The following is a 22,366-nucleotide window of genomic DNA, read 5'->3' on the forward strand; positions in this document are numbered from 1 at the left end:
AATTAGCTGGTAAAAATTTCTGCTTTTCACAAGTCAAGTGACACAATAAAGCAAACCTCTCTTAGGACTTGTATGTGTTATCAAAGAAATGTATGTCTTCATTAGGATGCTTTATTGGCATTTGATAAACTTGCCAGCAGACAGAAAGAGGAAAGTTGAGCCATGGTCCATTTTTCAAATTTCTCTGATTGTTTAATTCAGTTCAATTCAATTTTATTTATATAGCGCCAATTACAGTCAAACTGTCTCAAGACGCTTTACAGAACCCATATGCCTGACCCCCAGAGCAAGCCAAAAGGCGACAGTGGCAAGGAAAACACCCTTTTAACAGGGAAGAAACCTTGAGCAGAACCCAGCTCTAATGTGGGGGGACCCATCTGCTGCTGGCCGGGCAGGTTGAGAGGGACAGAAGAGGTAGAAAGGTGGAGGTAGAGGGATAGAGGTAGAGGGTTAGAGGGATAGAGGTAGAGGGTTAGAGGTAGGAGGGAGGCAAGGAACATAAAACACAATTTGATACATGCATGATAAGACAGATGATACACGCAAAGTACAACTAACATGGAAACTAATTATAATTTACTGCTATGGTGTACGGCTCTGGCATTAAATATACTACATATACAGCTGGTGGTAAAATTCAAAAATATGTAGATGAGCCAATCAAGTATAGTAAGGGCAATGCAGAGTAGATTGGTGAAAATGGGCAGCTGGAAGCAGTGGACTGGAGGAAGGTCAGCAGCAGCATCTCACAGATGGAGATTAGGCCAGTTGGTGGGAGAACTACAGATCTGAAGCATCCAGCTCTGGGACCAGGGACACTTGGAGAAATGACACAGGGAGAAACAGAGTGAGTGTAATGCAATATTGGTATGTATATTAAATATAAAGGTAGATAGAGAAGGGCTCAGTGCATCAAGAGAGGTTCTCCAGCAGCCTAGGCCTATAGCAGCAGAACTAGGGGCAGAACTAAGGGACAAAGGGGAAGTCAGTAGTGCAAATGAAGACTCCAGCTGATCCCCGTCAGGGTCCCCCAGTCAGCCCTAAGTGTAAGCTTTGTCAAAAAGGAAGGTTTTAAGCCTGGTCTTAAAAATAGAGAGGGTGTCTGCCTCCCAAACCCAAACTGGGAGATGGTTCCACAGGAGAGGCGCCTGATAACTGAAGGCTCTGCCTCCCATTCTACTTTTAGAGATTCTAGGAACAACAAGTAAGCCTGCAGTCTGAGAGCGAAGAGTTCTGCTAGGATAATATGGTACTATCAGGTCTTTAAGATATGATGGAGATTGGTTGTTAAGAGCTTTATATGTCAGAAGAAGGATTTTGAATTCTATTCTAGATTTAACAGGAAGCCAATGAAGAGAAACCAGTATAGGAGAAATATGATCTCTCTTGCTAACTCCCGTCAGTACTCTGGCTGCAGCGTTTTGGAACAGCTGTAGATGTTTCAGAGAGCTTTTGGGACAACCTGATAATAAGGAATTACAGTAGTCAAGCCTAGAAGTAACAAATGCATGGACTAGTTTTTCTGCATCACTCTGAGACAGGATGTTCCTGATATTTACAGTATTTCTCAGGTGGAAAAAGGAAGTCCTACAGATTTGTTTGATGTGTGAGTTAAAGGTAATGTCCTGGTCAAAGATAATGCCGAGGTTCCTCACAGTAGTACTGGAGGCCAATGTAATGCCATCCAGAGTAACTATATGCTTTGAAAGCGAGTTTCTGAGATGTTTGGGGCCAAATACAATGACTTCAGTCTTGTCTGAATTTAGTAGTAGGAAATTATAGGTCATCCAGGTCTTTATGTCCTTAAGACAATCTTGCAGTCTGGCTAGCTGATTAGTTTCATCTGGCTTCATAGATAAATACAATTGAGTGTCGTCAGCGTAACAATGGTTTAGTAAATGAACAGATGATATGATCTGACTGCAATGTCTATTTCACCACATGACTTCACTTTGCATTTTATTTCATGCAATGACTACTTAATTTAGTCATTTTTACATTTCTTTTGATGCCATCCTCTAGCATTTCAAGGACAGGAACTCTCAAATGGATGAGATCCAATTTGTTGTCCCCTGAGCCCGTTTGCTGTTTGAACACATACTTTATATGCTCTGTTAAATACCAACCACAAATAGCAGTAAATTTGATGGCTTCAGTTTAGCAAATTGGTGGAAGGAAGCTATTTCATTAATCCCTCCCTCTATTTTTGCACCCTTCCATTGCTATTTATCAGAAAAATTGGGTCATATGAACTAAAATCTCTTTTTGTGTCTAGTCAAATTCGTATGTGCACAGTTGGTGGAACAGTGTCACCAGTTTTTATTTAAACATGCGAGTGCTTGAGTTCCTTGACGGCTTAATAAACAGTATGAGTCACTTTGAGTCTCACATAGTGTCCTATCAAATATTTGTGAAGAGTGAAACATTAATCTCATGTGATTATTGATAACTCTTTTCTGAAAACTGGCAACATCATGGTTAACAGGAAATTAAATATCAGTAATTATTGGAATTTGCTCGTGCTTTTGGTATCTGCAAAGTAAATCCTATGATAAAATGCTGCCATTTAGAGAAAAAACCCTTCAAGTACAACAAATAAGACAACAAAGATGTTTTTAATGTGTGAAACTGCAAAGGCAGAAGCCACAGTAAGTCGCCGCTGGCATTATCCCCTCAGGTGCCTGACATCTTTTCAAATCTATATAAATGTCAAAATGTTTCCACCCTTGCCTCGAAGGCTAAAAAAGCTGTAAATATGCTGTGAGCGGTCAGACATTGACCTGTGACGTATTTTACTGGAGGAAGAAATTTGCATGGTTTTTATTTTGGCAAAGAATTCCAGAGACTAAAGCAATGCTTCCAGTAAATCACAGGTTAACTTTTATGACCCTGTAAGCTCTTCCAGTCAATTACACAATGTCCAAGCTTTTCTACCTCCATAATGTAGCTGTAGGGAGCTGCGCCAGCAGTCTTGGGCTCAGTGTTTCCGCATGACTCACAAAGAGCAGAGATTTGGCAGAGACGATCATTTATGGGATATACTGTCTCTATGTTGAACAAAGCTGACAAAGCAAGGTGGTGACTAAATGAAAACTCTTTGGACCATTAACCATACAGTGCTATATGAATTTAGAAATCTTATAAAAAAAAGAATTTAAAGGAAATTGATGCTGTGAAAATAAGTTCTATGGATATACAACTCCAAATGTTGCAATTTAAGTTGAAATCTACATATATAGACTAAAAAGTGAGATGTTTTATTTATGTCACTTGGGGATTCTAAAATCCTGGTGTACAGGCAACCGTATTAACTGAAATCCTGTAGATTAATAACTTTGATGGAGTTGACTACAGAAACCAATCTATAGACACACTGCTGTGAACAAAACGTCCATCAATGCGGGCCATTTTCACTGACTCTTAATTGTAAATTCCTTCCTTATGACAAAGAGTCTATGATCGTAGAACATATCGGTTTGAAAAATTGAAAGCACCACAAACTACTGCAGATAAATGCATGCTTCAGTCACTTATAGGAACATGTAAAGTGAACTGTACAAGCAGACATTTTATTTAAGGAAGGTAAGACCTTTTCATAATGGTAATGACTCTGCCTCGACTGCATTAAGCGGTTATTTCATTTCTAAATGCAGCAGGAAAGTAAAGGATGCTGTGTAACGGTGGAATATAATTATGTAATAATAAGCAAGCAGTAGGGTGAGTTCTGTCAGGACTTGGACTTGACATGCTGAAGGTAATTACAGAGAATCAATGAAAGATCTTCTTTCCTGAACTTATATATCCAAGTTGAGTCAGATATACAGGATGCAGCTTTGTCAGTATGTAACATTATCACAGTGTTTCAAGGATTGCAATTTTTTTTGCTATTCAGGTTATAAAAAACTCAATTATATGCAAAAGCTGTACTGAATTTGACATTTGAGGGATTGAGACTATGAAATGAATGCTGCTGTGGTAGATACCTGCTTACACCTAGGCTCCCTTATACTCATCTTTCACACACATTACATTTTCTTTAACAATATAATTTCTAATCAGCCATATTTAAATTGATAAAATGTACATATTAACACATCAGTTTATGGCAAGTTTGTAAATTCAGTTTCATTAAAAGGATTTAAGACTATTAACCCTCTGAACTAAAACCTGTTTGTGACTATCTTTCAGTAAAACTCTAAAATGACACCATTTATCAGAGCCAGGAGCTGTAAAAACAGAAAGAATCAGTGAATTTCTAACTTTCTAATGGTCTTGGAACTGCAGTTCCATCTGAAAACCAAATCTAGAGTAGTGATACGCTAACAAAATTGCTTTAATCCACATGACTCATTTAAAGTTTTACTAAAAATACAGTTTGCACTAATCAGATTTTGTTCAAAATAAAAAATAAAAATCTGCGTTCTGAGACAAAAGAGAAAAACCATTAGTAACTAAGTTCTCATCTACAGTCACTTGACAAAAATTTTGGGACCTTCCAGCTGAACTTGACTGAGCTGCAGACTGTTTACACGGAGCAGTTTTATCCTTTTTATGAGTTATGGCATTATAACTATGTCACAGTGCACAGAAGATATTGAATTCTCTGTGCATCTAGCCAAGGTTTTGCCGTTTCCATAGAGGTGCAGGACTTTATATTGATGCGAAGAAGAAACTCACAGTGAAAAATGTGACAGGAGCGAAAGGAAAAAGAAAACACCCAGAAAGTGCTTGGAATACAGAAAGAATGTAGCTGTAATTTCAGTCTGTTCACACAGCTAACATGTAAATGTGAGCTTTGGCCTTTCAAACTGCAGTCCCAGGAATCTGTATGTTTCTGGCAGAGTGGACAAAAGGCACAGCGGCCAAGTTTCTTGGAGATATTGCGAGACCATTAACTTTAAAAGGTCCAGACTCAGTCATGTCTCACAAGTCTATTCCTGGTAGACCATCATGTAATGAACAGCAATATGTTTTCTTGAGCCCCTGTCCCGGGGCGTGAGATTAAGTCTGAACCTCTAGCCTGGATTATCCTTGTGGCCTTTGGGACACACACATAATCGTGGATGACTCCACCTGAAATGAAGGTCAAAAAGGAAAATAGGATTTGATTGAGCACTTAAATTTCTAGTTTTGTTCTACTATAGTACATTCTTTTTACCCCACACTTCACACATGCACAAGGACATGAAGTTTAACTGCACAGAAACAACCATATACAGTTACTAAAATGAAAAAAGTTGTCATATCTATAATTAAATACAGAAATAAAAACTACAATTTGCTTCATCTTACAGCTGCACATACAGTCTGCACCAAGTCTATATAAACCTTCTATCCTACAGTTTAGTATCATTTGATAATTAATAAAAATGTCACCCTGCGCTTTTCAGGAAATAGAAAAACCATTGTAGTTTTGACACAAATAAAATAAAGGCTACACGCAATGCTTGCTAACTGGCATGTGAAATAGGGGAGGAAGACAGCTGCTGTCTAGTGCAATGTTACTGTACCTTGCCGGCATGCCTGGAGGCTACAGGCTCAATTTACGCTCTGCATTACTTCCATGGGAATTAAACAATTCAAAAGAAAATGTTGACTTACCAATTACCATCGATGGTGGGTTCCACTCTGCAGAAAGATGACGGATGCGAGAGCTGAAGTCACATAAAGCCGCGTCTGGTGGAATTTCATGTATTTGTTCGATGTGTGGGGCGGTTTATTGTGTGTGGACTGACGTGGCTGGAACGGGGTGGGAGGACGTGGAAGACGACCGGAGAAAAAGACGCGGGAACAGTTGTGCCACATTTACTTCAAATCAGTGACTGGACCTTTTGGCACTATTGTTTGTGTCATTTCATGGGAAGTCATACATTTGTCACATTTTTTTTTTTGTGGTTGAAATGACAGTTAAGTGACAAAAAAACAGAAATTGTGCTTGTATGTGCTTAAGATGAGCACTAATTGGAAATATCCACGTGGTCACGTAGACATCTGCAAGAATTTTCTCTCACTTTGTGTCAAACACACACAAACACACCCAAGAGCAGGTAATGAATATGCTAAAACAATCTTCTGTAACTGCAGAGGTTAACCAATAATTACACACTCCATATGTTTACAGAAAGAAGGGATGAAAATTGAGCACAGAACATCATTCTGGGTGATTTTGGCAATGAAACAATGACCTCGAGGTAATTAGCACAGATGTTTATAGCAGACTTGGTAAATTGCTTGCTCTATATGAATATCAATGTACTGTGCACAAACCAGCTAAGGAATATTAGTTGTCTGACAAGTTTTCTACATTTCTTCGACTTTGTTTCTTATGAGTCAAATGATAAAAAAAAAATAAAGCATCTGATCAGTAAAACGCACAACGCTGGTTTCTTGGGATATAAAGCTGACCTTCTGGGCTGGTTGCACAGACGCAGAAGAAGACAAAGGTGGGAGGAGGAGATTTGTTAGGCTTTCATGTTGGCGAGATAAACAAAGCAGCAGATTGCGGTGTTGTGTGTTTGTGTGTGTGTGTGAGAAGATCTCCACCACCAACTAATACTGGTGGTTACAAAACACCGTCCTGCCTACATATTTGTTTGTGTTTTCACATTGTAGTCGCATTTTCATTTGCTTTAATGACTTCGATGATGGCTCCATGTGAAGCACGGCGCTTGTTATTTCATCCGAGTTGTGATGATGTATTGGTTTGACCTTTGATACTGGCCAGCCATGCCATTTACCACCCGCATGATTGAGAGTCCTCCCTGACCACCGCTAGATGAAAACCAAAAAAAAAAAACAACAACTCTGCAATCAGAAGGTACTTTGCTTGAGAATGTTATCTTTTGCTGTAATGCTAAAATTATCCCTAACAATGACAGGAGTGCATTTCTGTTTAACGCAAAAAAATTGGCTGGAAAATCTTAATTAGTTCTTGTTGGCGGCTCCTGTCCAAAATCCAAAACACACAGACAGTACTGGTGCATCACTGGAATCAATACATGGCTGCATTTAATGTAGCTAAACAGCCAGATCTCTCCTCTGTCCCAGAAAACTAAATATGACTGTAAATGCATTCATGTCTGCAACACTCAGAAATAATGGTGTGAAGGTTTAGCCGTAGGCAGCCATTTGAAATTCCATCCTCGATAATGTGATGTGCATCACACTCACTGCAATTACAGAAAATGTAAAAATTCAAACACAACCAGTTTCTATAAGATGCTGGGAGGAGGTTGATGATCCTATGAGCTTCTAATTGGAGCTGAACAACTGCGTACCAGTATGTGATCTCTGTCGAATGGAATCCTTTTCAAGGTTAATAAAGATCAACAACATTTTTTATTTTTTTAAATATTTTTTCTTGGCTTATGTAAGAAGACAAGCTGCTGGAACTCTGTTTGCTTTGACAAACCACTGCTGACTACAACTATTACCTGTTTGGAAAAGATATGAACGGAAGCAAGAAATAAAAGTTTGCTGTCTACAGTTGTGAACAAGAAAGGGTCAGTCTTAATAGACACTGAAGTGATGTGGGAATCGATGCATTAAAGGTACAAAAAAGGTAAAGGTTAAAAAAAAAAAGGATTTCAAAAAGCCTATTTAAATGAAACGGGTAGTTTCTCCGGGACAATTTAAAAAATATCTCAGATTCAGATTTTTAAGTCTCAGTGCTAAGATGCTGTGTAGAAGTTATTTATAGGGACTGAATTGTATTATTTGAATTCAAGTTCCAAAGTATTTACCTGAACCTGTTAATGTGGTTTAACATTCACAAAGAGAACAGTCAGTTAGGGATCCTTTCAAGCTTGTTTCCCATTCTTTGTTGTACAGAGAGCAAAAAGCAGCTTGAACACCGTAATATACATTTTACTGTGGTGCACACCTTGGGACAGTACAGGATGTAATAGATAATGAGTATAGAGGACAAACTATTGATCTTCAGGTGAGATCAATAGATGATGCCAGTGAGCACGTTTGGCTGTGTGTTAGTTTGTAACACTGGTCAACTTGTTGAAACAAATGGAGCACAAAAGCGGCTTTCTGCTATCAAGGTAAAGCAGATAAATGGAAGTAAGTGTGGAACATTTACTCTGGAAAGTAGTTTCTTGTGCATTTGCTAAATTTTCTACTTTCTGTAGACTGTTACTCAAAGCTGCAATCAGAGTAAATCACCAAATAAATGTGCATATAATGATCAATGATGAGGTGTGATTTCTTCATACATTTTTTACCCGCAAACGTGACTTTTCTACACTTAACGTTATCATCAAATTATGTTCAAATGGTCCCCCATAGAGCACAATGTCTGTCTCTCTTAAAACAATACCGCATAACAGCACATTTCAATAATGAGGACCACAAAAGCACACTTCTTATAGTTATTCTAAATTGCTCTGCAGCAAATGAAGCTTAACACGGCATGACTGGACCAATAAGCTTAATGTTAATCTTCTGCTATTATAAGTATGAAAGGCTGCTGGTAAAAGTCGGGTCTGTTATATTGGACACAGAGGGCTCTTTATGGTGGAAGCAGCAATCAGACAAGAGGCTTCTGAAATGTGCTGTTATCAATGTGTCATGTGCAATCAGAGCGCAATCAATTCATTTGAGTTTGAAAGACAATACATTACCGTGCACTCAACAATATACAATACATGCAAATTTTCTCATTAAAGAGTTTATGTAAGAGTTACATTTTTGAGAACACTCAACTAAAGAATCTCAGTGAATGAATCATAGTGTGTCTCTCGAACTTTGTGCAGTTATTGTAATAGGAAGATTGATGCTCTCATTAATGCTACACATTAGCATTGTTAGTTTTTTGTCTTCTTTGTTTTCTTTACCTACTGATCCCCATCAGTCATTTCCCAAAGCACACCACAGGTCTTCAGATGCATTTCCTACCATCGAGAGAGCAATTGGTTCCATTTCATTTCACAGAAAATGTGCTCAAAATGAGAAGTCAATCAGACTAAATATCTTGATTAATCTGAAAAGTCTAATTTTTCACTTTTGTTTTGTGGAATTAATGCACATCGTCATCTTTTTAGAGCTCTAAAATCCTACGACTCAGTGAAAAGATGCCCCAACTTGATGTTCTTTTCAAATAAAAAATATTTTATGGATTATTATCAAGTACCGATTACTTGATATGTGGGTTCCAATCTGTGTCATCGCAAATATAATCTCAGACTTTACCCAGTCAGGCGTCATACATGTGTACTTACGGTCATTGCAGAAAGGGCCTCCATAGGTGGTCATGGTGCAGTCACAGGAGAAGCCCTCCCACAGCTGCAGACACACTCCTTGGTGGTGGCAGGAGTCCTCTGTGCAGGTGGTGCTGGGACCTGCGGGGTGTTTACAGCACATTTACCACGTGCCCCTTTCTCTGTTTTATTTATGCACCTCCACTGCTATCCAAAAGGGAGTAAACGGAACAAAAGTAATAATGCAACGGTGAACCATTCATTACCTGAAATCTTACAATAGAATTTATTCATGTGTTTTCGTCAAGCTTATAAGGATGAGAGCGGCGAAAAGACAACAGCAGCAGCTTAAGCAAAGTGTTCGATGTTTAATGTTTGCAACTCCTGTGTGAGGAAACCATAGGCTTCTGACTTGGAAATGGAAATTTTAGACAAAGCATATTTGTTTCTTACCTGGCATAAGTTGGCTAAGATCATATGCCTATTAATTACAGAAAAAAATCAAAAGGTGCTGCGATCTATTTCTGTTTTCTCTTCAGTCCCACCAAGACCAATCTAGTTTCCACTGCATTCTGATTAACAGAACTTCATGCGTAGTCACATTCTCAAGGTGGATAAATATTTTTTATTTATTTATCGAGCTATTTTTTTGGCTTAATTAGATAGGTTAGTTGAGAAGCAGACAGGAAAGTAGGGAGAAGAATGAGGGAAGACCTGCAGCAAAGAGCCGTATGCTGGAATCGAACCCAGACCACTGTGTCAGGGACTACAACCCCTGTTTATGGCCCGCTCAACCAGTTCAGCTACCTATGCATCCCAAGGATAAATACTTTTTATTCTTTCTAGTGAGCCTTAATCCATCACAACTATGGGCCAAAATCCTTTTTTAAAGACTGAATCTCTTTACTATCCAGAAAATAGCACAAAATTGACTTTACTAAATCATGCTACAAACAGAAAAGTGGCTTTTGAGACTCCATGACCTTTACCCAAGAGTCACCGTCAAACTTTTGGGTACACTTACATAACAATTCTGCCATAACCAGTGCAGTGAATCTTGTTAAAGTAACGGCTACCTGGGGAGATCATCTGAGCTTTTTTAAGTCTTAGCAGAATTCTTCACTGTGCTGAGTGCTTTCTTGTTATAGATGGTAATAAAGCAGCTGGACACCCTGACTGCAGAGTGGTATTACAACATGTTAGCATGTTTAACCAAGAAGAATAAAACCACTGAATGTGCTGAATGTGTTCGCTGGTTATTCATAATGGAGCATTCAACACAGCTGTTTAACAGTTGAACAAATGTAGGGTAATCAATGCTCGGTGAGCCGGCAGCTCCCCTGGTTTTCTGTACAGGATGCTGTGACAACAAGGACATCAGGCTACAGGAATGATTCACAGGTGTTTCAGATGTCCTCACCTCCACAGCCACGCTCCACCTCTCCCACTTTGTGGAGGGCATCTGCCAGCAGGTCAGGGAGCCTTCCGTTCAGGTCCACAGATGCCAGGCAGCCCTTGTATCCTTCTCGGGAGGCGATTAACCTGGGCAGGCTGCTGTACATGCTCTTACCAACACCTCCGATGTACAGCTCCCCTGTAAGTCACAGATGATGATCAAGAGAAAATCCCTCTTGCAGTTTCACAACATTTTGGACTTAATCTCCTGTGTTACTCCACTGTGTCTTAAGTTACCTTTTAAGTCCAGGTTGCGTGCGCCGTTTGCGTGTTGCGTGACAGTGCGGGAGTCAATCTTCAGGATATGCACGTTGTTGTTGTCCCGGGAGATCACCACGTTGTGCCACTGGTTGTCATTGAGTGGCTTGTCAGAGTTTCCCTTCATTAGCGACGGCCCATTTCCCAAGTCGAAAACGTAATGAATGTACCTACAGTACAGATATTAACATTCAGAATCGCTTATAATATAATTCTTTCTCTGCATACCATGTGCCAATTATAAAACAGCATCATCATTTTTTATCTACCGGGTGTTTAATAATACAAGCACATTACTTGTGAGACTGGTAGGTGATTAAAGCATTGTTTAAATTATTCTGTATGCATGTGTGCTCTCCTGTTTCGTGTCAAGGATTCTGCTCACATACATAGAAATAAGCACTGAATGTATATAAACAACACAGCAGTGCCCGAGGCACATCAATATGTTGTCATTACATTTAATCATGAGACTGTGCACTGATAAAATGCAAATCTTAATGGAACCAAAGCTGAGCAACATACATGAATAAGCTGCCAAACTTTACACATAACAGCGAGCAGCCGGAAATCTGTGACAGAAGTGTTGGAAGCCATTTTTTGTCTGTGTTGTCTGTGTGAGCTTCTGCTGGAGGCTCCAGAGCTGAGCGAGGCCTCCTGCTGACTAATTGCTTACTGGGAGAAAGTCTGTGCAAGGTCTGACAGTGGGAAGATACAATTGTTGCCTCGCTCGCTCTGTTGCGACAACCTTCCTCTGCCGTTTCTCCCTTCAACAACAACTATTTAGGATGAATAAAACATTTGGAGCATATTTGTGTCGGTGTCAAAATGCCAAATGTGCTTGAACATGCGACTGACTGGCTTTTGAACCCCTTGCCACCTCTTGCAGCTAGTCTCCTTTAACAAAATTATTTATGATGAACAAATGATTCTAGAGCCATTTGATGTCTCTCTAAAGTGCTGTAGGCTGATGGATTTAAGACATGACTCATGACTGGGTAATCTGGAGCTCAGGAAAGAAGAAAAGCTCCTGTACTTGTGGCCTGAGTTTTGCAAGACAAATATGGTTGCACTGAAAAAAAGACTACAAAGGAACAAAATTAAGTATACAGTGTATAAATAGTTTATTTTTCTGCCAAAAAGCACCTTTTATCTTTCCTCAGCTGAGGACTGTATGTAGATTACAGCACAGTAACACACTTACCCTTTGACGAGCTCCACCACAATGAAGTCACTGCCGTCTCCAGAGTTGTACAGCATCAGGCCGTCGGGACTGGTGGTCTTGAACTGGAAAAACAGGTGCATGGATGCATAGGCCTGCAAAGTGGAGAAGGCCAAGTAGCTGGCTTGTGTTAGAAAAGTTACAGGATTGGCAACAATGTGCCTCATGCCGAATCGAGCATTCAGCTCGCAGTAGGAGATGTCTCCGTTCTTGCACTGGTCCAGATAGAGCATCCCATTGAAGGAGAGAGCCTGCAGATGGCCGATGAAATTGGAAGGCATCACAGAGATGAAACGGCGCTCTGTCATGATCCCTGTCTCAATGTTGTTGAACTCGAGGCGGGTGTGGGCGCCGGTCATGAGCCCTGAGGATGAAAACATTCGGCTCAAATTGCAAATACCTCCCGATATCTCTGCTGCCGCTACTACAGCTCCTTCATCCCTACTTTACCTTCCACAGTCACGTTGTCTACAGAGAGCTGCAAGTTCTTCCCACGCCGCGCCACCTTCACTGCATGCCACTCATTGTCATTCAGCTTCTCGCCTACTAGGAGTATCTCTGGTCCCTTGCCTAAGAGGAGGAAAGCGTCAAGTGACAATCATACCACATGAGCTCAGTATATACTCTCTCCACACAAAGCTCTCAACACGAGAAGCACTCTCAGGGAGTATACATTCATTTACTTATCAGTCACGCACACAACCACAAGCATTCACCAGCAAGCAATAATTTGCATTTGCTCAACACGCAGGAAAATGAGACAAAGAAAACTGCAATAATAGAGCCTATTCTAAACCGAATGTTTAAGATGTACTGAAATAGAATGCCATCTGGTGTCCCTTTATAGGGTCATTGAATGATGTCTGTTGGGGAAACACGTATCTAGAGGCCCGGCTCCAACATAAATCTTTAAGTTTCAGAATTTCTGCACTATCCTCTGCCTTTTTTTCCCCACTGGTTTCAAAATAGGTCACAGTGCAGAAGCTTGCCACTGCAGCACCGTCATCCCGAATCAGTGCCTATGCAACAGGCTGACACGGCAGTTCAAAGGAGTTCTGACATCGCTTGGGAAACTAATTGGCCATGCCTAAGCTGACTGCGCCTTTAGGGGTTTGTCTGTCTAATTGAGCTCAGGGTGCAGGAGAATTACAGGGGACGTACAGAGGGCAATAAATGGAAAACATCAACTGGTTTCCGAACACTTCACCGTTTCATCCTCGGGGAAATAAAACGGTGGCTACAGACTTTGTCCAGGACATATCAAGTGTCTTCGCTGCACACCGCATGATGCCAACATCCACCTGGTGAATACTGACGACGCAAACCAGACCGACCAATCACGTCAAATCGTGCTCGTTCTATAGTTGATGGATTTACTTAGATAATGAAAAACAAACCACTCGCTGGAATCATGTCCAACACAGGAACAGAAACGTTTACCTTGTAAATCACTACCATGAAAACAGAGGTACTGACAAGATTTGCTGCAGTGAAAGAGGAGATAGTGAATGCAGGGTAGTCGGGACTATTCATCTTATCTGCGCTTCTCTGAGTGGAGCTTCACTGCTATATAAACCCATTCGACTGGCAAAATAAAAAACGATATACATTTAGACGGAAACTCCACAGATTTTGCCCTTCAAGGCCTGTTTCCATGTCTTTTAAAATACTATTGCACATGTGGACTGAAGGCCAGATCAATCCCCGACACAGTCTTGTTCAAATAATGTCATTTCTATCAATCCAAAAAAAAGGATCAATCTTTTTAGATCAGTGCCGCAGTATTTACATATTTGCTGCTGTTGTCTGTATGCATGCATGCAGCAATTATTTTGTTAGTTCGGAGAAATCACACAAAGAGCATTGCTTACTGTTTAAACATGCATGTGATTTAGAATTTAACAGAGAACAGCAACAAGAAATGCATCATGTCTGGTAAATTATTATTATTAAAATATATTCAGACGTACAATATTAAAAATGCATTCACCTCATAAATGATGATATATTTTTTACATGTTGTTGCATTGGCTGCCTTTAACAATAAAACAGCATCTGTGCTGATAATAACATGAGGGATTCGGGCCCTGATAATAGTTGGTATCGAATTGTATGGTGCTGCCTGCTGCAGCCATTTGGGGCTCCACAGAGATGTGATAGCACTTGAATCTGCATCAGCTGGGGGTAAGGTTTGAAGATGAATAACATCCAGGGGTGTGGAAAATGAAAGAAGCTTACCTAAACCATGTAGCCTGCTTCTGATGTCTACACAAGGCTTGAGGCTTAAGGGTACATTTGATGCTACTACAATCATTTTTTGATATTTCTTTTAGAGAAATTGTTCATTGTACACTACCAGTCAAAAGTTTGGACACACCTTCTCATTTAATGGTATATCCTTATTTTCATGACTATTTACATTGTAGATTCTCACTGAAGGCATCAAAACTCTGAATGAATATATGGAATTATGTAGTAAACAATAAAGTGTGAAATATGTCAAAACATGTTTTATATTTTAGATTCCTCAAAATAGCCACCCTTTGCTTTGATGACAGCTTTGCAAATCCTTAGCATTCTCTCAATAAGCTCCATGGGGTATTAACCTGAAATGGTTTTCACTTCACAGGTTAACCTTGTCAAGGTTAATGTGTGGAATTTCTTGCCTTCTTAATGGGGTTGGGACCATCAGTTGTGTTGTGCAGAAGTCAGGTTGGTGAACAGTTGACAGCCCTATTTTGACATCTGTTAGAATCTGTATTATGGCAAGAACCAATCAGCTCAGTAAAGAGAAACAGCAGTCCATCATTACCTTCAGAACTGAAGGTCAGTCAGTCTGGAAAATTGCAAAAACTCTGAATGTATCTCCAAGTGCAGTCGCAAAAACTATCAAGCGCTACGACAAAACTGGCTCACATGAGGACCACCCCAGGAAAGGAAGCCCAAGAGTCTCCTCTACTGTTGAGGATAAGTTCATCCGAGTCACCAGCCTCAGAAATCACAAGTTAACAGCATCTCACATTAGAGTCCAGATAAATGCCACACAGAGTTCTAGTAGCAGACACATCTCTACATCAACTGTTCAGAGGAGACTGTGCCAGTCAGGCCTTTATGGTCAAATAGCTGCTAAGAATCCACTACTAAGGAAAAGCAACAAGCAGAACAGATTAGTTTGGGCCAAGAAACACAAGGAATGGACATTAGACCAGTGGAACTCTGTGCTTGGTCTGATGAGTCCAAATTTGAGATCTTTGGTTCCACCTGCCGTGCCTTTGTGTGACACAGAAAAGGTGAACGGATGGTCTCTACATGTATGGTTCCCACCATGAAGCATGGAGGAGGAGGTGTGATGGTGTGGGGGTGCTTTGCTGGTGACACTGTTGGGGATTTATTCAAAACTGAAGTCACACTGAACCAGCAAGGCTACCACAGCATCCTGCAGCAACATGCCATCCCATCTAGTTTGTGTTTAGTTGGACCATCATTTATTTTTCAACAAGACAACGACCCCAAACACACCTCCAGGCTGTGTAAGGGCTGTTTGAGCAAGAAGGAGAGTGATGGAGTGCTGCATCAGATGACCTGGCCTCCACAGTCACCTGACCTAAACCCAATTCTGATGGTTTGTGATGAGATGGACCACAGAGTGAAGTCAAAAGGACCAACAAATGGTCAGCATGTCTGGGAACTCCTTCAAGACTGTTGAAAAACCATTTCAGATGTCTACCTCATGAAGCTCACTGAGAGAATGTCAAGGGTGGCTATTTTGAAAAATGTAAAACACGTGTTGACTTATTTCACATTTTTTGTTAACTACGTAAGTCCATATGTGTTCATTCATAGATCTGATGCCTTCAGTGAGAATCTACAATGTAAATAGTCATGAAAATAAAGAAAAACCATTAAATAAGAAGGTGTGTCCAAACTTTTGACTAGTAGTGTAAGTCAAACAATGGTTGTACTCTCCTGATAAAACATTAACCCTCTGAACTTCAAATTAGATAATTTATCAGAGCCAAAAACTTTAAAAATGGAAATAATCTAGAGCTTTGATTTTCAACTTTTAGATGGTTTGATTAGGATAATTAACCAAATCTGGATAGTTCATCCAAAATCCCTTTATTTTACATGTCTCAATTTAAAAAAACAAACAAAAAAAAACACCCATAATAAATAATTTTCATTAACCAGATTTTGTATTTAAAAAATTCTGTGCTCCTTATAACAACTGAGTAACTATGATTAACACAGCTACAACCAGCAACCACACAGCAAAAATTCAGCTACTTTTAAGCTGAACTGGGCTGAACTGCAGGCTGTGTTTACACACAGCAGACGGGAGACAAGTTCAAAACAAATTAGAATTCGGTTGCAAAATAGTACGTAGAACTACCCTTTTTGCTTTCAGTATTGGCAACACCTGTGGACACTTGGAAAGATATGTTGATTCCATTTTTTCAAAGAAACTCAGCTTTCATTTTTTGCTTTTGTTATGAGTTATGGCATTATACCTGTGTCATACTGCACCAAAGACATTTTTGAGTTTTCTCTACTTCTGGCCATGGTTGTGCTGTTTCCTTAGAGGGAAGGACTTGATATTGCAGTGATAAATGAGGCCACAGTGACAGGAGCACAAATGTCAAGAAACTGCTTGGCATTCAGAGGGTTAATAATTATTTGCATAACTGATAGTATTAATTGTTATTGCAGTCTTTGATATGAAAGTGGGGTCATAATGAATTGTGTCTCTCAGTAAATATTAATGAAGTACACACAATAAAACTGTGTTTCACATTGGAGACAGTGATCTATCTGCAACACTGCAGGGTATTAAAATGGTGGAATTATAACGTGTGTTCCCAAAGACATCTGACTGTAAACGCTTTGAAATGTGGCCTCCTTTCAAGGTACCTTCACTTCATAAGCTCAGCTTCCAGAGACTCGAGAGCAGGCCGCACATGTAAAGGGTCTATTTTGTCCAGTTTGATCCTCGGTTAAAATTGAATTTGATTAATACTTTCAAACAAAGATAACTTCAAAGGCATGGTGCAGTTATACAGGTCAGCATTATGAGCGAGTTGAGACTTTGAACGCAGGATGTGCGTGTTAATCAAAGCATGTTATGGTAATTTTGTAATTTTGTAGAACAAATGCCTCATTTCAAGAGTGTGCAGGGTACCATTATTCCCCAGATTCCAGAGAATTAATCAAGAGCATTGTAGCAACATTTGCTCTTACAGCTATTACCCTCCCACTGTGTATCCAGTTGTGGACAGATTCCAAGCAGCTGCTGCAGATGGACTGTCTCTCTGTTTCCTTCAGAAATCAACCTACACTCGCATGACATCTTGCCTGAGAAGATTCAATTCTTGATCCTGTAATCAAGTTGTAAGGTAATCCTTTAAAGCAGTCAGAGCAAAATATAACTTATTGATTCACTGATGGAAAATGATGCCACAATTACAATTTTTACCCCAATCCAACCCTAAAATCCATTAACAAGGTATCCATTGTCACATCTGCAGTGTTGGACTTTTTCAGAGGCCACTGGTGCAGCATATATTCAGTGCAATGGATCAGGAAGATGCTTAATTTTGCACACATACGCCACATATTTTCTGTGGACAGTGCATGATGGTAGAATGCCATCTGCTGGTAGAAAGGGCAATTTCTTGGGCAGACGTCTGACAAAGATACATAAAGCCTCAATCTAAATGTGCCACGTTCAATCTATTTGTTATTTACACAATTATTTATCTGGATGCTATTCATTTAGCACAATAAGTCATTTAAAATAGTTTTAAATTGCTTCCTTTCAGGGGGTCTAATCATCCATACACATAGATGCACACAATCCACTTACCTTGACTAGAGAGACACAATCCACACAACATAATGGACAGTTGATTTGGCTCATACACGTGTTATATAAGCAAAAGGGCACTTCTTTGTTGTTGTTGCTGTATAGCCTCTAAATCGGCACCTCAGATCAGTAGATTAACATGAGACCTAATTACAGACTGTGGACTATTGATTGTTCAGCTACACGTGATTAAATGTCAAGATATGTTGGAGAGTACATAAACTGTTGTTGCAATGGGATCCTTTCATCTCAGGTGCTCATGAATACGATACGATGACTAATGCTCAGGCCGTTCTGCAAATCACTGGGAAATTGAATGCGAACATTTAAACGTTTTCATTCTGGAGTATCCAGGAATTATTCATACATGAGGGCTGGAAACAAGCTTTCAGCCGGCACTCGATTATAGTGATAACTTTTAGAAGCATTCATAAGCCTCCTCTGTATAGGACGATCTAAATCAGAAGGCTGTTCACCTCTCTACCGGCAACAGCTTTTATCTGTTTCTCACACTGCTGTATTCTGAACCAAAACTTAAATTGCCTGTCTCTCACTATCAGGAGAGCGCAACAATCTGCATCATAAATCCCACCATTATTGACCTAAAGTACCACAGCATTTCACAAAAGTATAGAATACCAGAAAATCAATTCTGCTAATCCAGAGGAAGATCTTATCTTGGTATTGATGTGCCTTTGAATGACTAGAAATATTTAAATACACTACACCTCCTGATGCTCTAATCGTGGCGTTTCTGAGTCACTGTAATTTTCAGCTTTCGTGTGAAATGATTTTAGACATTATACTGTTTATTCATTTTGCATTATATGGCACATCTGGTCCTGGATTCCTTTTGCAGTTAAAATCTTTAGCAGGAAAACAAGTGTCTGTTGTTGTATAATGAGTAGTTTGCTTACTGTATTTGAAGAATTTATCATGAAAAGTGGCATCTGGTGATGAGATTTACTGAATATGATCCACCTCAGTTCCTCTCCCGAGATGGGAAGAATTGTTTGCAACAAACTGTAATCTTCTTTCAAGATTTAAGGAAAAACATTTTCTAAAATTGCGGACAGTCTGGTCTCATACTTAACTACTGATCACACATGAAGTTAGCCTTTAAGTTAATCTCAGCTCTGTCATTACGGTCTGATTACAAAATCTATTTTTTTCTTCTCTAAACTGAGAGTGAGAACTGCTCTTCTCACTAGAGACAATTGCTGGTTATACTTGAACTGTACCCAATTATCAGCATGCGAGCAAATTAGTCACAGGCAAATGAATGACGCACTCATTGGCAGCACAACAGCAGACTACTGTATGTCAAATTCAGCTACATTTGATTAGAACATTATTACACTGAAATAATGAGAAAATGCGTAATTTAAATTGTTGGATTTCACAAGTATAGCTCAAAAGGATCCAATTACATTCAACTGTACAACTGCTTGACACAGTGAAGTCTCATTCTTATCTTTATAATGATGCTTGTGAGAAAGATAACAGCAACAGTAAACAAAGAGAATTGTGGGGCAGAGAAAATAAATGAATTAAGTTCCGCTCCATAAGGGAATAGAGACAAGAGGCATGTGAATATACGACAGTTGTCTAAATAAGGGTACAGTAAATAATCATAGGAGACACTTACTGAGATTACAGTCTATCCTGATACAATCTGGTGAGAGAGAGAGTGAGATGGTGAGATTAAAAGAAAAAAAAAGAACAGCACAAAAGAGGAGAATATTTCACATCCTTCAAGGTACATTCTGCAGACAGTTCAGTGCTTTTCAGAGCCCACCATCCGGGGACAGCCTCGAGAGTCTAAACCGCCACTTTCCTCCCTGCTGTTTACTTAACATTAGAAGAAAAAAAAGAAGTTACCGTGTGAGGAAGGAAAACCTCAGCATGTGTCGGGCACTGCTGGAAGTCCAATAGACCGGCTCAAAGTTGGGAGTCTTATTGACCGTAAAAGTAGAGGTGCACCAGCATTATTTTTGGCATCGATGTTGGCTGTGCTACATGCGGTTTACATTCAGCATCTGCAGGATTCCACTATTTCAGATAGCATGACTGATAGTTTTACTGACATGCGCTTTGGGGTAATTCAGCAAACATGCACCGCTGTGAGGAAAATTGTCTGTAGCGGATAACAAAAATGGAAAATTGAACCTGTGCTACATTTGAGCATCTCATGTTGAGATAATAATGGAGATTTTAATGCAGGAAACACAATAATATATCTCAAAACTTTAAAAAAAACAAGCACATTAAAATCACTGCCAAGAACAGGTGAGAGTGGCGACAGAACAAATAGACAGTGACTGCCAGAACTATGCAGAATTTACAGTAAATGATTAGTATCCTGCAAAATCTAAACTTCTCTGGTTGTTTTATCACAGCTTATTGCATAACATAGTCTACAAGTGTGGTATTTTACAAGGATGTGCCTGCTGGTATTCACAAGTGATTAAGATAGGAATGCGAGTAATTTCAATAAATACTGCTGAGAAGGTCATGGGAGTCATTTCTATCATCCCTGGTAGCCTGATGCACCTCTACTCTAAAGCCCAAACCTTGATCCACCTTCAACTCAAAATGCTTCCAAGCCAGAATTGCTACAGTTTCCTGCTTGTTTCTGCAGGACTGATGGTTTTCCAAGTTAAATGCAGAGGAAAAGCGGCGATTTGCACAACCTGCAGCCGCGATGATACTTACACCGTGAAAAAATGGCAGCAGCACAAATGTGACGCTTTGCCAACATTTTCTCATATCTGCAACAGCTAATATCTTCTAAATCCCTCTGTAACATTCAAAATTTCTGGCCACAGAATGGATTCACCCACTCCTTTTTTTTTTTTGTTTTTGTTTTGCATGTTCTGAATAATGACAGCAATCTCACCAACTGTATGTGAATACATGGGTGTAAGTCACGTGGCTGCTGAGGAGTGCTCTCAAGCTGTCAACCATCACAGAGCAGTGGATACAGACAGCCAGAGACCAGAGTCACTTTGTGCTGCAAGTGTGTGTGTGTGTGTGTGTGTGTGTGTGTGTGTGTGTGTGTGTGTGTGTGTGTGTGTGTGTGTGTGTGCGCGTGTCCATCACTGACACTCCCTGCTCAGTGAAGTGACTCTAAACTGGACAGGCCAGTAAATGTGAGGGGAGGGAATGACAATGCTCATATATATGGTGTGAGCAGTTAAGTGGCAATATTTCAGCGTAATGACAGATCAGGTCTCTGACTGCCTTCTCCTTGAACTGCAGACAAGCCATTGAAGGGCTGAAAGAGCCGAGACGGTCAGGTGGGACCTGACCACAGGATGAACTGAGAGAGAGAGAGAGAGACAGAGAGAGAGACATAGAGAAAGGTAAGGAAGAATATACATACACACATACAGTTGCTTAAAAAGGCACTAAAATCCTTGTTTTTTTTCAGTTTTTGGATTTAAAAATGACCTTCAATGTGAAATTTTAGATTTTCTTACTATATTCTTGGTACGTTTTTCATTAAGTTATACAGGTTTATGACACATTTTATGTAATCCATGGAAAATATGGCGATTTTTCTCTTACTGGATCACAAAAATATACATTTTGTGCTTCTCAGTAGCTGTATTTTTAAGGTGCCATTTAAGTATAGCTGTCCCTGGTTTGACCTTTGTTGCAAACGTACTCCTATGTCTCCATGTTTCTGCCCCACGTTTCTATATTATAAGCTTTCAAATAAACACAAAATTGCCCCCCAAAAATTCTATTGAGTACAGTTTTTCAGTGCTACTTCAATTGGATAATAAAATTGTGCTAAAGGTGTGCTGTCTGGGTGGTCTGCTGGTTGCCATATAAACAAAATTGGACTTGTCTTTTTGCATATCTTTTTTCTGTTTCCTCTGTCTTGATGTTTTTGTCTTCACTTAAACTGTCATTATGGGCAAAATAATAAAAAACACATTTTTCAAAACTGGATAATTTTAGTCTTCCAAGTTATAAATGACTTGAAGCAAATGTTTGAGGAAATACACCCATTTTCTTTTCTTAGATGAGACAAATGTCATTTTCTCTCAGTCAGAAAGCGAATGAGCACATTTCCTAAGCAAATATTTATGTGAAGTGCATGGAAAAAAAGACTCCAAAAGATCTTTCTAAAAATCAACTGATCACCAAAAATTTCTCATGAAACTTGTTTTTTTTTAAGATGACAGCTTAGTATAATTAGCATCAGGTAGAATTAGAAAAGAACACAAACAGAAATAAAAGCAAGGAAGGTGAAGAATGTAATCCTGAGTTTTTAATTTCCTGGTTTAAGCAAAACGGAGTATAGTTGGCAAAAGGATTGCTGAAAAGGACATCCACTGACTGTGTCCTATT

At 39.6% G+C, this 22,366-nt stretch overlaps 1 protein-coding gene across 7 annotated transcripts in view; it reads right to left on the reverse strand.

Annotated features, from left to right (window-relative positions):
* Nucleotides 1-22,366, reverse strand: part of nrxn2a (neurexin 2a) — a 126,503-nt gene that overhangs the window by 49,419 nt on the left and 54,718 nt on the right. For 5 of the 7 annotated variants that reach the window (XM_023268009.3, XM_055017082.1, XM_023268008.3 and 2 more), the window contains 6 exons: nt 19,653-19,679; nt 12,592-12,711; nt 12,124-12,505; nt 10,899-11,089; nt 10,627-10,800; nt 9,228-9,347 (listed from right to left, as the gene is read on the reverse strand). In XM_023268009.3, the coding sequence (XP_023123777.2) occupies nt 9,228-9,347; nt 10,627-10,800; nt 10,899-11,089; nt 12,124-12,505; nt 12,592-12,711; nt 19,653-19,679 (1,014 nt within the window). The remainder of the gene's footprint in view (nt 1-9,227; nt 9,348-10,626; nt 10,801-10,898; nt 11,090-12,123; nt 12,506-12,591; nt 12,712-19,652; nt 19,680-22,366) is intronic. The other 2 variants (XM_023268007.3, XM_023268011.3) reach the window with 1 other exon arrangement.

This window comes from Amphiprion ocellaris, chromosome 14 (assembly GCF_022539595.1).
Source record: "Amphiprion ocellaris isolate individual 3 ecotype Okinawa chromosome 14, ASM2253959v1, whole genome shotgun sequence".
Lineage (NCBI taxonomy): Eukaryota > Metazoa > Chordata > Actinopteri > Pomacentridae > Amphiprion > Amphiprion ocellaris.